The 16,926-nt window shown below is 40.5% G+C and overlaps 1 protein-coding gene and 1 long non-coding RNA gene across 2 annotated transcripts in view; one reads left to right on the top strand and one right to left on the bottom strand.

Annotated features, from left to right (window-relative positions):
• The window catches only part of LOC140724832 (sodium/potassium/calcium exchanger 4-like), a 334,703-nt gene that overhangs the window by 248,985 nt on the left and 68,792 nt on the right, over positions 1-16,926 (top strand). The window contains exons 8-9 of the mRNA XM_073039498.1: positions 4,937-4,962; positions 6,637-6,690. Of these exons, the coding sequence (XP_072895599.1) occupies positions 4,937-4,962; positions 6,637-6,690 (80 nt within the window). The remainder of the gene's footprint in view (positions 1-4,936; positions 4,963-6,636; positions 6,691-16,926) is intronic.
• Positions 1-16,926, bottom strand: part of LOC140724833 (uncharacterized) — an 88,789-nt gene that overhangs the window by 31,698 nt on the left and 40,165 nt on the right. The window lies entirely within an intron of this gene.

Raw genomic sequence — 16,926 nt, 5'->3', positions numbered from 1 at the left:
CACAGAATATAAAAACTATAAGACTGGAAAATAGAGTCCATAGTCCAAAGTTCAAACTCAAATCCAATTCACTGTTGATCAGCTTGGCCCAATAGTGGTCAAAGAAAGAACTCTCTTCCCTTCCCAAGAAACCAAGAACAAGGATCAAGTCACTAAACTGATCAAAGGAGCTGAAACAGGAAATACTAAAAACACATTCAAGTTCGGTAACATCTCTAAAGAGAAAAATAGAGGCAGTCAGTAGTTTTCCTCAATATTCTCTACAGAAACAGTTTCACTCCTTTGAGCATTTCTACCATTATCTGTTTTCAGTAATATTTTACAGAATGGTTAAATCGTTAAAGAAAACCAATCCGTCCATCAGGTTCCATGTTAGAGCAATCCATTCAGGTCCTCTCCATGGGTTCATTGATGGTTGCAGTGATTTGATCATTGTTCTTGGTTTCTTGGGCAGGGAAGTGAATTCTTTCATGGAGATCTTTATTTGATTACTGTTGGGCAAACTAATCAACAGTGAAGCTATGCATCAGACTAACATCCATTTTGAGAAACTGATCCACGGAAAGAGTTTATTATAGGCCTGCATGATGTATTAGATGTGTGGTTATATCCTAGTGGAATAGCAATTTTTGTGAAACTTTCCTTTAGGATGCTTATTAAGCTGCAATTGAATCTGCCTCCGTCGCTACCCATTGCAGGCCTTCCACAGCATAAGCATTCACTGCATAAATTATTTTCCTTTGTGTCATTTGTAATTCTGCTGCTGATGACCTAATTTAGAGCATAGAACAGTACATTACAGGAATAGGTCCTTTGGACAAGGAAGTTGTGCTGAACTAATTAAACTCGTAATTAAATGTCTAACTAATCTAATCCCTTTTGCCCACATAATTTCCATGTCCCTCCATTCTCTACATAGTCATTTGCCTATCTAAGAGCCTCTTAAATGCCTCTACTAGCACCCCTGGCAGCACATTCCAGACACCCACCACTTACTGTGTAAAAAAAATCTTGACTCGCACATCTCCTTTAACTTAACCCTCTCATTTTAAATATATGCCCTCCAGTATTAGACATTTCAACAAATTCTTTGTTCGTGATTGTCAATGGTAACAGTTTTTTCTATTTATGCGGTAAACAAGATATTTAAAACCTCTCTTTGCAACTGCATCAGTTCCAAGGAGAACAACCCAGTTTTCGTTTTGGTATACCCACATAATCCAACTTCCTCACCCCTAGAAACATTTTATTAAATTCTTGTACCCTCTCTGAAACACCTAGATGTTCCTCTAAAGTACGACACCCAGTTCAGATGTTCCTGTGCAGCTGAACCAGTGCTTTGTAAAGGTTTATCATAGTTACTTATTTTCAATGCCAGTATTTATACAACAGCATCTGCTTTCTTAATGAGGAGGCTCAGAGTGAAGGGAAAGAATTTGAAGTGGAGGACCTTACCACAGAGGCAGCCATCTTATGAAAATACTGTACACCTCTTGGAGAGGCTGTGAAGGTCAATTCAAAATTACAGTCATGAAGCTGCTCTGTGATATAGCTTTATGATAATAAAATTTATATTTTCCTTTTATTTTCTACACAGCTCTATATAAAATGTGAAATTTCTGTTCCACAAGGCTCTATGCATTTGGCTTTAAAGATTCTCTCTTCAGATATGCAGTCTTCAGCACTGGAAGTCTTTTGACTGCCTTGAATCTGGCTATTTATACATGAATCTGGCTATTTATACACCGAGCTGTCAAAAAAATAGCTGGAAACCAGCAGAACATCTCAATGGCAGATTGTCAATAAATGGCAAGTTCTTTTGCGACTTCACTCTAAACTCAACATGACAATGATTAGAAGAAAGTTAATTCCTAAGGACAGAGTTGAAGTGAGCAGTTTTTTACAATGAAGTGACATGTTTTATGGCAATATATATCAACTTGATAAGTATCTGCTGCAAATAAGTAATATAGATAGATAGGACTATCAGTGAAGTATTTGCAAATGTTAATATTCCGGTAAGAGAGAGGCAAAGCTTTGCATATCAAGCAGAGCCGAAACGACAGTGTTGGTAATAATTCGAATAAATTTTGTGAAATAATCATGAAGATTGACACAGTAAAAACCAAAATACTGTACAAAATTGGGTTGGGTGATTGCAAATTAACATAATATTTGTTATCAAATATTCTGTTTTGATTAGATGTCTGGAAAGGAAAGTGGTGATTTCCAAACATATCATCTGTATCATGATGTTTTCAAACATCTTTACAGCTCATGAAATACTCTCGGTAGCCACTTTATTAGGTACATCTGTACACCTGCTCGTTAATGCAAATACCTAATCAGCCAATCATGTGGCAGCAACTCAATGCATAAAAGCATGCAGACATGGCCAAGAGGTTTAGTTGCTGTTCAGATCAAAACAACAAAATAAGAAAAAAATGTGATCTAAGTAACTTTGACAACGGAATAATTATTGGTGCCAGAGAGAGTGGTTCGAGTATCTCAGAAACTGCTGATCTCCTGAGATTTTCACCCACCAACAGTCTCTAGAGTTTATAGAGAATGGTGTGAAAAACAAAAAAAAATCCAGTAAATGGCAGTTGTGTGGATGAAAACATCTTGTTATTGAGAGAGTTCAGACAAGAATGGCCGGACTGGTTCAAGCTGACAGGAAAGCAACAGAAACTGCAGTAATCACACGTTACAACGGTGATGTGCAGAACAGCATCTCTGAGTGCACAACACGTCAAACCTTGAATGGGCTACAGTAGCAGAAGACCAAAGATATACACTCAGTGGCCACTTCATTAGATACAGGAGATACTTAAAGTGGCTACTGAGTGTATTTTTGAAATATTAACATTATTATGAATAAATTCTTCTCGGGTTTCCAGCAGGGTACAGGTATTGATTTTAACTGACGTTTTGATCACAGACTGCCATCTTCATCAGGAATTATGCCTGGGCATGTCTAATCCGGTGGTGTTTATACCGCCGTCATTCATCCCTCCTGATTGATTAGTCCTCATCCAATCAGGTTTCTGTTTTCCCACTTGTATACAATCAAATTCCAGTTTTGACGTAGAGTGAGACCTTCGTCTTTGTTAAAATTCTTTCCCTCTAGTTTTATTTCAATGGCTTCCTTCACCAGGTGGTCCCAAAAGCCATTGGCACGGCTCAGTAGTTTTGTGATGTCGAAGTCAGTCCTATGGCCATTGCAAATGCAGTGTTATGCTTACCTGATTTCTCCAGGTAACCCAAATGGATGCACGTCCTGTGCTCCTTGATGTTGGTTTCCACTGTGCTGCATTCACAGGGAGCCCTATAAACGCCAGCTGTCCTGAATCACCCAGGTCATCTTTGACCCACAATAGCTGTGATTTGAGCTCCCTTACAGGTTTGTGGATGGTATTGATTCAGTACTTCTTCAGGATTCTGGCGATGTTCCAGAAACTGTGGAAACATAGGGAAGACAGGTGGTAGTAATGGGTTCCTCCCCATTGTTAGGTTTCCTGGATTTTCTGTCTGCCCCTTTAAGGGCCCGATTGACTTCTTTCACTTTGTAGCCATTCTGTAGGAATATTGTGTGTCTTATTTCCTCATGAAGACTCTCCAGGTTCAAAATAGTTTAAAAGGGCCGACGGAAAAACTAGGAAACCTAACGATGAAGAGGCACCCTTCACTACTGCCTGTCCTCCCAATATTTCCACTGTTTCTGGGAGGATTGCCAGAATCCTGAAGAAATACTGGATTAATACCATCCACAAACCTGTAAGGGAGCTCAATTCACAACATATGCAGGTCAAAGATGACCTGGCATTCAGGATGGCTGGCGTTTACTGGATACCCTGTGAATGCAAAACAGCGTATATCAGCGTGGTGGAGACCCTCGTCAAGGAGCACAGATGGTGTATCCGCTTGGGCTACCCGGAGAAATCAGCAGTAACAAAACATTGCATTCGTAATAACCATAGGACTGACTTCGACATCACAAAACTACTGTGCTAAGCCAGTGGCTTTTGGGACCACCTGGTGAAGGAAGCCATTGAAATAAAACTAGAGGAAAAGAATTTTAACAAAGACAAAGGTCTCGCTCCAAGTAAAAACTGGAATTCGATTGTAAGCGAGGTAGGACGGCGGAAACCTGATTGGATAAGGACTAATCAATCGGGAGGGATGGATGACAGAGGTATAAATATCACTGGACAAGACATGCCCAGGCATCATCCTTGATGAAGATGGCAGAGTTTGTCATCAAATTGTCTGTTACAGTGGATACCTGTAACTGGCTGGAACCCCAAAGAAGACCTTATTCATCATATACACTGGGAAAGTACTAGATCCTATTAACATTACTGTACACATATGAATGTCTCACAACCAGCCGTGAAATAATGACTGATAACCTGTTGACTAAATGATTTGTCTGGACAACGGGAAGAACCCTCCTCAGCTTCTTCCAATAGTATAACAGGACTACCTTGTACCCATCTGCAAACTGCATTCTTATTTTATCCAAAAGATATCTCTCAGAAAGGATGGTTACCTTTGACAACCATATGTGCAAACCTACTCTGGATTCTATTCCCCTAGTATTTAAATCCCGTGCTCTCTTTTCTTGTTCTGTTTCTATTTAAGTCAGTTTCATTTCTCTGCTCTCTTTAACTTCTGTGATTTGGGTTCTATGATATGAAGCCTCTGCAGGATCAGTTTCTGCCTTGGTGGGCAAGCCACCTAGTTTTCTAAAGGAGGAGTTATATAACAAGTTACAGTATATCTGTGGCTGTCAATCAAGGAAGTTCAGGTCTGAACTAGTGATCACAATGAAAAGTGTATTTCAGAATGACAACACTGCAAAACTGATTTTTTCAAACTCTGTGAAATGAGAAGAAGGTTAGTGAAATTATTTAATTACTTTCTTTTCTTGCAGTTCATGTATGATGAGAAAATTGATTGGTAAGTAGTCTGAATTAATAATTACCTTTAAAGTTTTAACATGAAATGATGTAGCTATAAATTATTGACAACTTAGTGGAATTAAACTTTACTAATCAAAGGATCTTGAGTTTTTACACAATAGTCATAGAGGCATATAGCTTGGAGAAAGGCCCTTTCACCCAACTCATCCATTCCAACCAACATACCTTCCTAAATTTGTCCCATTTGCCCACATTTGGCCCTTCTTCCTCCAGTCCTTTTCCATCTATGAACCTCCCCAAATGACTTTTAAACATTATAATCCTACCTACTTCCCCAAATCTCTGGCAGCACAACTGCTCTCTACTCGCACCCCAGCCCCCTTTATTTTTTTACCCTCTCATCTTAAATCTATGCTCTCTAATTTTAGCCTCTCTTTATAACTCAAGCCCTCCAGACCTGGATAACATTCTCGTAAATCTTTACATGCCATTTTCAGCTTAACAATATCCTTTCCAGAGGTGAGCAATGTGAGGATTGTATTGCACACAATACCCCAAGTCCAATCTCAACACTAATTTGTTCAGTTGTATCATCACACCCTATGTCCCATGATCAGTGCCTTGACTGATGAGAGCAAGTATGCCAAACGCCTTCCTCATTACCCTATCTACCTCTGTCACAATGATAATGGTATAAATACATCAATAACAATTTGCAAATACAGATTTGATTTTTTCTTTTCTGGACAGAGATCAAGCTAGTGTCAAAAATATATATGCCTTGTGATTAGAGGTCCATTGTTGTCCATTAAGTCTTTCATATATCTGATAGTATGGCCTGTTGTAACATTGTGTTCTGCCACAAAATGAAGTAATGAATATTTAGTCCAGCATGTCAAGTTTTGAAACTATGGTAGGCCAGCACAGGTTTTTGCCAAGTGATGATCCGGCCCTTCACCATGAATGTGGTGATTCAGTTCAATGTGCCCTTGGATAGTTTAACTGTTTGCTTTCATAAATGGGAAAGTTTCCATCTAGGTAGCCTCCAATACAATCAATTTCTCCTTCCAGTAACTTTTTCCCTCTCCCTTCCCTCTTTTTCTATTCCCCACTCTTGTTTCTTACCTCTTACCTCTTCTCACCTGTCTGTCACCTCCCCCCGGTCCCCTTCCTCTTCCCTTTCTTCTATGGTCCACTCTCCTCTCCTATCAGATTCCTCCTTCTCCAGCCCTTTAACTTCCCTACCCACCTAGGTTCACCTATCACCTAGTCCTCCTTCCCCTTCCCCCATCTTCTTATTCTGGCATCTTCCCCCTTCCTTTCCAGTCCTGATGAAGGGTCTCGGAACAACATGTCATTTGTTTACTCTTTTCGATAGATGCTGCCTGACCTGCTGAGTTCCTCCAATGCGTGTTACTCTGGATTTCCAGCATCTGCAGAATCTCTTGTGTTTAAGTTTTCTCAATGTTTTGAAAGCCAATGGCAACAATATCAATCCTCAAGCTCAAATTCTGGCATTCACAGAGCAAGAATAGAAGGGACAAAGTACTGTTTAGTTACCATTAAACATATAGGTATTAGAACTGACCATCCCCACAAATGTCTGCAGGCTGTTTGCTTTAAAGGGTGCTTAATCCACATATTGATTACAGTGTAATGTATTGTTCCTGTTTTACTCCCTAACCATGGATATCTTGTTTATTTCTTTGAGGTGGGAAGGCCTTATCCTGATCCTGATGTACGCAGGCTATATACTTGTGATGAAGTAAGTGTTCAAATTATTTGTTTTTCTTGTTATCCATAATTATGCATGTTATGATCACATTGCAGGTAGAATAATTTATCATAGAATTTGTTCTGTTTTCTTTAGCCCTTCTAAAGTAGGAATGTTCCATGCTGTCGCTCTCAGTTCGATACAGGTACATTACCAACCCGAAACCATAATCCCAGGCGTAGTACAAAGGATATGACAGCCACTGCCAAATTGAAAATAGTTATGCATTACCAAGCAAAAGAAAAAATAGATGTGTAAAAGAAACACTAAACATTTTTATAGCACTATGTTGAATTTTCTATAAACATTTACTGATGTTAAAGATTCAAGTTAATACCTTTGACTTCCATTGAATGGGTTTCACATTAAACACTTTGGATAAACTCCTTCACTGGGTTAAACTGTGATGATAAGCTAATGCACAGTGTAAGGCACTTGGGTTTGTTTACACAGGAAAAAAAGTTTAAAATTGGTAACAACATAAATGACATTAGGTCATAAGGTACAGAAGCAAAATTAGGCCATTTGGCCCATTGAGTCTTCTACATCATTTCATCATGGCTGATTTATCATCCCTCTCAACCCCATTTTTCTGCCTTATCCCCATAACATCTGACGTCCTAACTAATCAAGAACCTATTAACCTCCGCTTTAAATATACCCCGAAACTTGGCCTCCACACCCATCTGTGGCAATGAATTCCGCATATTCACCTCCCTCTGGCTAAAGAAATTCCTCCTCACCTCTATTCTAAAGTTTCTATTCTGAGGTTGTGCCTTCTGGTTCTAGACTCCCCCACTATAGTGGTAGACTCCCACACACATCCTCTCCACATCCACTCTACTGGGACCTTTCAATATTCGATAGGTTTTAGTGAGATTCCCCTCATTATTCTGAACTCCAGCAAGTACAGGCCTAGAGCCATCAAACGCCCCTCAAATGTTAATGCATTCATTGCTATTAGGCAGCAAAATGTCCCAAGGAGGTTTACAGGAGCGTTATCCAACAAACGTGACATTTAATATGACATTAAGACAGCTCATCAAAATCTGGATTTAAGTAGCATCCTGAGGAAATGTAAAGAAGCAGAAAGTCTAGGGATAGAACTCTAGAACTGATAGTCCAGGCATTTGAAGCAACAGCCATCAATGGTGGATAGCAGAATGCTTGGCTAATTGACCAGTATAAGTTGCCAGCAAGTTGGAGAAAAATGAGAATGTGTGGAGAATAAACAAATGGGATTGATGTAGGATTAGTATAAGTGGATGGTTGATAGTAAACATTGACTTGATGGGCTGAAGGGGCTGTTTCTGTGCTACGTCTGCAAATGATTCTATGTCATTGGGCTTGGAGATGGAACTGTGACTTTGAACAATAATGTAACGCAGACAATCAATAGCGACTGAGCGGACCACTTTAACCCACTACACACAAGTATTATTACTTCCTTCGAGTCCGATGTAGAGTTCAGGATCTACTAGACAGGTATATGGAGGAATTTAAAGTGGAGGGTTATATGGGAGGCAGGGTTTAAGGGTTGGCACAACATTGTGGGCCGAATGGCCTGTACTGTGCTGTACTGTTCTTTGTTCTTTACAATCTTGAAGGACTAACCAAAATGCAGAACATATCCACAAGGGATGTATCAGAATGAAGAGATTACATTTATGAACAAAGAGTGAGCGGAATTCTTCGGTTGCCATGGTAGCATAGCGGTTAGTGCACACTATTATAGCTCGGGGCGTTCCGGAGCTCAGAGTTCAATTCCATAAGAAGTCTTTGTACATCCTCCCCATGGAATGCATAGGTTTTCCTTGGGTGCTCTGGTACCCTCCCACAGTCCAAAGATGTATCGGGTAGGTTAATTGGTCATTGTAAATTGTCCCGTGATTAGGTTTGTGTTACTAAGGGTTTTGGTGTTGTTAAGGTAGTATGGCACATAGAACTGGACAGGTCTGCTCCACACTGTATCACTAAATAAATAAATAGAATGCAAGGCTTCTTCCATTCAAAGAAAACCTGATTTGGAAGAGAGTTCGATGACATTTTATTTTATCCATCCACAGGGTTTTTGGCTAGGCCAACATTTATTACTCATCCCTAATTATTCTTGAACTGAATGATTTATGATATCACTTTAGAAGATATTTAAATACAGTGGATTCTGATTAATTGGTCCATTGGTTAATCGGGCAGCCATTTGGTTGGCACTACTCTTAAAGAACAAAAACTAATTGAGAAAATTGAGATTAAAATTGAACTAATCAAGATTTTCTTCATTTCTTTGAGATACTGTGCTGCTTAATTGGGACAGGAGGCCGTTGCCAAACGGTTTCTAACTAGCATCAGTCGCATGAACTTTACTGGCCGTTAGACACTACACCGTGCTTAGAGCAAACAGTTTTTAAAGAGCATCATTTGTGTGTGTTTGTGTTCAAAAAGCAGTGATTTTTGTTACTGATAGCTAGTGAGAAATAAGCCGTAAAACAACTTAGAATTGTTTTGCTCACTGTGGTTTCAAACATTCAGGCTTGAAGATGCAATATATAGCCGAGAGTGAAAATGAAATGATTTCACTACTTTAATAAGTTAGGAACTATGAATAATTTGAAGATATTGACAACTGGTTTGAATGTTGCAATGAAAGTGAAGATTTGGAGGATGCAATTGTCGAAAGCATTATATGAAGACAGTCCATTATTTGCAATAGTTGTGAGTACTAGTTTAGGTCATTTACAGTCAATCAAAAGAACATGGAGCATATTGGTTGTCCATCATATCTGATGATGGCAGTGACACCTGTGTGGGAGAGCTTGTAAAATTGAAAAGCTGTTGTACTGGGACAGTTCGACTCTCTCGACTTCATGAGTCCGGGGTCCAGTGATATGAGTAGTCATCACAAACTGGGGTCTTCCTTGGGTGCAGTGGACTTCTGTGCCGTATCTCTCTCCACGAAACATTGCAGAACCACCTTATTAGCAGTTGGATCTCACTGTTGATCTCATCCGCCAGTCCACCGGAGCTGACTTCACATGCTGGGACAGGCTTGCCCCTATTCCACCGGGTATGAGGCCCCTCGGCTACCCTCACCTGGCTTAGCCCACCTGTTGAAATGGTAAAGTGGGATATGACCACTGTCACTCGCAAACAGCTACTTGGAGCCACGGATGAGAGCTGAGTGTCTGTTGGGGAGCAACGGTGATTGAGCTGCCCCAGAAAAGACACACGCCCCTTCACCAGAGGTGCTAACCCTCCCTGGACATCATAGACATGGCAGAGTACAATGGATGAATTTGTCCATCAATAGCTATTAGCAACTAAAACACTGATTTTTCATACTGTGGTGGCATTGGTAGTGTCCTAATTAGTTCTATATTTCATTTAACTCAGTGAAATAGTAGCTTGTCTTTTATTAGATAGATAGATAGATACTTTATTCATCCCCATGGGGAAATTCAACATTTTTTCCAATGTCCCATACACTAATTGTAGCAAAACCAATTACATACAATACTTAACTCAGTATAAATATGATATGCATCTAAAATCACCCTCTCAAAAAGCATTAATAAATAGCTTTTAAAAAGTTCTTAAATAGTTTACTAAAATACATTGAATGGTAACTAAAGCTCAGTCCTAACCACGGCACTTTAACATATCTTACCCCTGGCGGTTGAATTGTAAAGCCGAATGGCATTGGGGAGTAAAGATCTCTTCATCCTGTCTGAGGAGCATTGCATCGATAGCAACCTGCCACTGAAGCTGCTTCTCTGTCTCTGGATGGTGCTATGCAGAGGATGTTCAGGGTTTTCCATGATTGACCGTAGCCTACTCAGCGCCCTTCGCTCTGCTACCGATGTCATACTCTCCAGTTCTGTGCCCACAACAGAGCCCGCCTTCCTTACCAGCTTATTAAGACGTGAGGCGTCCCTCTTCTTAATGCTGCCTCCCCAACTAATTGGAACAGCTGCTTAATTGAGCCAAAATGTAATAGTCATGATGTCATCCCATTTAACCAGAAATCATTGTATATTCTTGCATTGGAAATCATGTTTGGGCCTGACCAGGTAGAGGCAGCAAATTTCCATCCCTAAAGACCATTAGTGAGCTAATTGGAGTTTCATAATAGTCATTATTATTACTCATTACACTGGACAACAAAGATTTTTCTTCCTGAATACCTTTAAGTGTATCTTATAAATTTTAGGCTACTGATCATGAAAATCACCATGAAATTTCCCTATCACGCACCATTTTTTAAATAAACTTATGTTTATTATTTCAATTCATAATTCAAGTCAATTAAAATGTGGCCTACAATGTAAGCTGTAAAGTTTCCTATCTTGTCCAGGCATGCTTGGGCATGCTTAGGCGGTGTGGCTGCTGCATGGCAGGACAGGTTTTAGTAATAATTATTGGGCTCAGGACTGTAAGGATGGTATTTGCTATCACCAGGCACAAAAATTTCTATGAAGGATTTTGATATTTGAGACAGATGCTTCCCAGAATAACTGATGCCAAGATTAAGGAAAGCAATTTTTGTTGGTCTACAAATCAAACAGGTCATCAATGACAGGCAATTTGAAGAATTTCTAGTAGGACCGGAGAAAATCACATGGAAGACATTCAAGGAAGTTGTTGAAATTTTTCTCGGCATCTACAGGGCACCAAACTACATGCAGCTGGTTGAAAGCATGCTTCAAGCATATAAAACCATGAAATGCAACTTGTCACTAAAGGTTCATTTTCTGCATTCCCATTTAGACTTCTTCCCTGCAAATCTTGGTGCTGTTAGTGACGAGCATGGTGAAAGGTTTCACCAGGAAATTGCGGTCATGGAGAAAAGATACCAGGGCAACTGGAATCCATCAATGCTGGCAAATTATTGTTGGACACTTAAGCGAGAAGCCTCAGGCACTGAGTACAAATGAAAATCATTAACAAAATATTTTTAACTTAGTTGAACTATTGCAAAGCATCAGCACCATTATGCAATTAAACACATTATATTCAATAAAAATTAATTTGTTGTTTCTCCAAATTCCTATGTGATACAAGTAGCCTGAAATTATATTTGTGTTCATCTTCAAGCAGTCTATCATAAACAGAAAAATTCTGAGGAAGCAACACTTTTGATAAAATTTGATGTCCAGTGTTACCTACCAAATATTGAAAGGCCTAGATAGAGTGAACGTGGACAGAATGTTTCCAATAGTGATAGATTCTAGGACCAGAGGGCACAGTGTCTGAACAGTAGAATGCCTATTTAGAAGAAAGATGCAGAAGAATTTCTTTAGCCAGAGAGTGGTGAGTCTGCGGAATTTATTGCCACAGACGGCTCTGGAAACCAAGTCATGGGGTATATTTGAAGCAGAAGTTGATAGGTTCTTGACTAGGAAGGGCATGAAAGGTTATGGGAAGAAGACAGGAGAATGGGGTTCAGAGGAAAAGTAAATCAGCTGTGATCAATATCAATGCAGACTCATTGTGGCTATACCCACTCATGGGGAAAGTTTTGGGAGTAAACCCCGAGGGAAAATCTGGAGCTGGAGTCCCTACCGCAGTCCTACGTTGAGATCAATGCTAACTGGCACTCCTGCAACGCCACTTGTGCCAAACTCTATCAGTCTCTGCCGATGCTTTGGATTCATCAGCTGTGTGAAGAGGAGCTTACTACATGGGCAACAGCTTTCTCTCCTTGTTGACCTGCCCTGGCTTGTGTATTACGTAGACAGCTGGGACGCGACATCCACAGTCGACCCCAACCAATGGAGGGCCTGAAGGTGTGATCACTATACCACTATACCCTATGACATATTGGGGCATAATCAATATGTAGAAATGGTATTGATTCAAAGGTTTCAAAGGTACATTTAATGTCAGAGAAACGTATACAATATACATCCTGAAACGCTTTTTCTTCGCAAACATCCACAAAAACAGAAGAGTGCACCAAGAATTAATGACAGTTAAATGTTAGAACCTCACAGCCCCCCCAGCTCCCCCATGCATAAGCAGCAGCAAAGCAACTAGCCCCCCTCCCCACCAGACACAGACTTGCAGTAGACCAAAGACTATTCATTCGCCCAGTATTCAACATACCACAGGCTCTCTCTCTCTCTCTCTCTCTCTCTCTAATAAGGGAGAAAGAGATATCTCCATTTCACAGCGAGAGGGGAGACATAACAAACAACTCCCCGATTACAATGTTAAAAGTCCATTGCGTCACTTTCTCCGAGCTCTGTGCCCAAAGGTCTCGAGTCTCTGGGCACTCAGCCAGAGATCTTCTGCCTCCCACGACACACTGATTTTCTGCTGGGACGCCGAACTTCGGTCCGCCCGTCTCCAGAGCCACGAGATCCCGGAACTGCGAAGGCAAGCTAAGCTCTGAGGCCGCATCCTTGGAACAGGTGGATATTTGTGTAAGTATGATCTTTGCATACATATAGTTTGTTTGATCACCAGGTTTGGCAAAACGTTTGCAGACGTTTCGACTCCAATCGAGAAGCCGTCATCAGTGCACAGTTGGCGGTGTTGTCTCCTCGGAGTGCCAGCTTAAATACAAACCCGAGGCAGAATGGATACTGGTTAGACGCCAGACCCCAGAGGAGCAAATAGGTCAGCATTCTGGGGAGACAACACCCTCAACTTATGACGGCTTCTCGATTGGAACTGCAAACATTTTGCCAAGCTCGGCCATCAACCGAACTTCAAAATAGCTACCAACATTCCGCAATATTTTAAACATACGTTTTGTATAAGGATGTGAAAATCACTTAAAAGGTCAAATAAAATTAGTATGAATGTGTGCTTACTGTCATCTGCACGGTTAATATACTGCACCCACAGGAAGAAAAGAAGGCTATCAGGGCAGGATATGAAGAGATAATTAGAGTGGGAGGAGATCCTTGTGGAATACTGACACCACTTTAGGCTAGTTAGCATCATTTCCTTTCTGTAGGCGCTGGTGATGTAAAATATATCAACAGTACTTCCCAATATTCTTTAATCAATGCTGGAGGGAACTCCCACTCAAGGCAGTTGTATCTTTTGGATATCAAAGCTGTGGAATAAAGTATCATTCTGATCTTTAAATGAAAATCTGATCTTCTCAGGTACTAATCTAATACTGTGTCTCCATCACAACCAGATCTCTTTGTGCCACTCTAATAAACCAGAAAATCAATCATCAGGCTACGTTTTCTCATGAGTAAACCAGCAGATAAGTAATATTTCCCTGAACTTGAATGACCAATTTTTATTCTGCATCCCCCTGTCTTTTTTCCTAAAGCACTTCACAGACATGTATCAAACACGGAGAAGCAGTGGCTCTAATAACTGTGGCACCATGCTTCTGTCTCATTTGAGAAGTATTAATTGCAGTTTCTTTGAAAAAGTACAGTACTGTGTTTTGACTTAAAACACATATGAAGAATATTTAGCATCTGCAAAATGTTTCACATGGAAGTCTGAACATTATTTCATATTTTTGCACCAGTGTCAATTGGAGATGTCGAAAGTAAGGTCTCTATAGTAATTAAAGATAGGTGGAGAGGTGGAGAGGCAGGTAGTGTTGAAGAAGCAGAGAGCCTACAGAACAACTTGGACAAATTAAGAGAGCAAAGAAGGGGAAGATAGAATATAATGTAGGGAAGTATATAGTCATGTACTTTGGTAGAAGGAATAAAGGCTTAGATTGTTTTCCAAATGGAGAGAAAATTTAGAAATCAGAGATACAAGGGGACTTGGGAGTCCTCATGCAGGATTCCCCAAAGGTTAACTTGCAGGTTAAGTCGGTAGTAAGGAAGGCAAACGCAACATTAGCATTCATTTTGTGAGGACAAGAATATAAAAGCAGAGAGGTAATGCAGAGGCTTTATGAGGCATTGGTCAGATTAGAGGGAGAAGGCAGGGGAATGGAATTGAGCAGAACAATAAATCAGCTATGATAGAATAGCGGTGCAGACTCAATGGGCCAAATGACCTAATTTTCCTCCTATGCCTTATGGTCTTAAGGGGCTCAGTTATTGAGAATTCAGGAAATGGTATGGCAAATTTTGTTAAATGTTAAAACTTACTCTTCTCCTCTATTCCCTTTAAAATTTCCTCCTTTGGTTTGGCACTCACTGGTTCCTTTCTCTTCTGTAAAGCAATTTAGAACTGTTTATATTAAAAGTATTGTGACATACACCACTAATAACATCGTCTCTCTACTTACAACAGATGGTGAAAGGGTCTTCCTGCAGTGTAATTCAATAAAGAATTTGTGGAATTTCAACCGAGGCGATAAGAGAACATTATTATGTATTCAAGAGAGGTTAAAGGAAGGGATTTGTTTTATTTGTCACATCTACATCAAAACATACTGTGAAATGCGTTGTTGTCCCAATTCAGATCAATGTTACTTGTGATGGTGCCAGCCCACAAGTGTCACCACACTTCCAGCGCCAGCATAGCATGTCCACAACTTCCTAACCCTAACGCATGCATCTTTGGAATCTAGGCTTCAGGTCTCTACTTCCTCCATCAACTATGACATTTATGTTCATAGATTTTGAGATTTTGAGTCCATATCAATTTCTAGGACGTTATTGCTGAGATTCTGCCAATTGTGATGCCGTTGAATATTAAGGGAAGGCAACCAAAATCTCTTTTAAGAGATGATTGCTCCTTTATGAATGAGAAGAGCTTGGCGAAGTATGTGTAAGGTGGGAGGGCAAGGGGTGGGGGCAGTGGGCAGCATGGACACCCACTCACTCACCCCTCCAATAATCAGTCTGGGCATCAAAAGTTTTGGGAGGAGGGGACTTCAATCAAGTCCGCTGCCTGAGTACAAAAGGTAGCAGTGGGTCACTACCATGGAAAAGAGCTTTGACCAGTGACCAATCGACTTTTGGATTGATTTAAAAAGAGCAAATTAAGGGAAGGCAGGCACAAGAACAGTGCTCATCATTGCATTGGCGGTCGCCTGAGTGGACAGAGTCAGAGTGGTGAGCTTGAGGCTTTAACTCTTCGAGGTTTCAACAAAGAGGCTTCAGTCAGAGAAAGCAAAGAAAAGAAAAGCTCAAGTTTTTTTTTTCCTTCCCTTCTTTATATCTGTTTAGCGAGGATAGTAGAGATGCCAGGCAGGATAGTTGAATGCTCATCTTGTGGGATATGGGAAGCAGGGAGACCTCTAGTGTCCCTGACGACTACAACTGGGAGAAGTGCATCCTGCTGCATCCTGTACAGAAGGGATGGTTTGTACTGAGCTGGAGGGGGACTAATATCCTAGTGGGAAGGTTAGTTAATGCTGCAGGGAGATGGGAACCAGAGGGCCAGAATAGTTAGTAGAGAAGCTTGAAGGCAGATGTTGGTAAGACCGTAAACAAAGTTAGGAATCAAAAGGTTGAGCATGGTGTGACTAGCATTCTGAGCTGCCTATACTTCAATGAAAGAGGTGTTGTGGGAAAAATGGATAATAGTGCTGAAGATGAGCGTAGCTGGTTTACAAACAGAGGCAATGTGTAGTGAGGAGAGGCTTTGATAGGGCAGAATTGCAGTCAACAGGATGAGTTGCGACATAAAAGGTGAACAAAATGAAAAGGATGAAAACAGGACTTAAGGTGTAGTATTTGATTGCATGCAGTATATGGAATAAGGTAGATGAACTTGTAGCATAGTTGCAGATTGGCAGGTATGATATTGTTGGCATCATTGAATCATGGCTAAAAGATTACAGCTGGACACCAAGGACACGCATCGTATTGAAAGGACAGGCAGGAAAGCAGAGGGGGCGGCATTGCACTGTCGGTAAAAAATGAAATCAAATCATTAGAAAGAGGTGATAGGGTCAGAAGGTGTTGAATCATTGTGGATAGAGCTAAGGAAATGCAAGGGCTGAAAGACCCTGATGGGTGTTTTACACAGACCTCCCAAGGATGTGGTCTGCAAATTACAATGGGAGATAGAAAATGCATGCCAAAAGGGCAAGTTACAATAGTCATGGGGGACTTGAATATGCAGCTAGATTGGGAAAATCAGGTTGGTGCTGGATTCCAGGAGGAGGAATTTCTAGAGTGCCCACAAGTTGGCTTTTTAGAGCAGCTCGGGTTTGAGCCTCCTAGAGGATCAGCTATTCTGGATTGGGTGTTGGGTAATGAAATAGAATTGATTAGAGAGCTTAAGGTGAAAGAACTCTTAAGGCAAAGTGAACATAATATGATCAAATTCATTTGAGAAGGAGAG

This window comes from Hemitrygon akajei, chromosome 3 (assembly GCF_048418815.1).
Source record: "Hemitrygon akajei chromosome 3, sHemAka1.3, whole genome shotgun sequence".
Classification (NCBI taxonomy): Eukaryota; Metazoa; Chordata; class Chondrichthyes; order Myliobatiformes; family Dasyatidae; genus Hemitrygon; species Hemitrygon akajei.
Note: the sequence above shows the minus strand (reverse complement) of the source record. Positions and strands in the feature narration are given on the sequence as shown.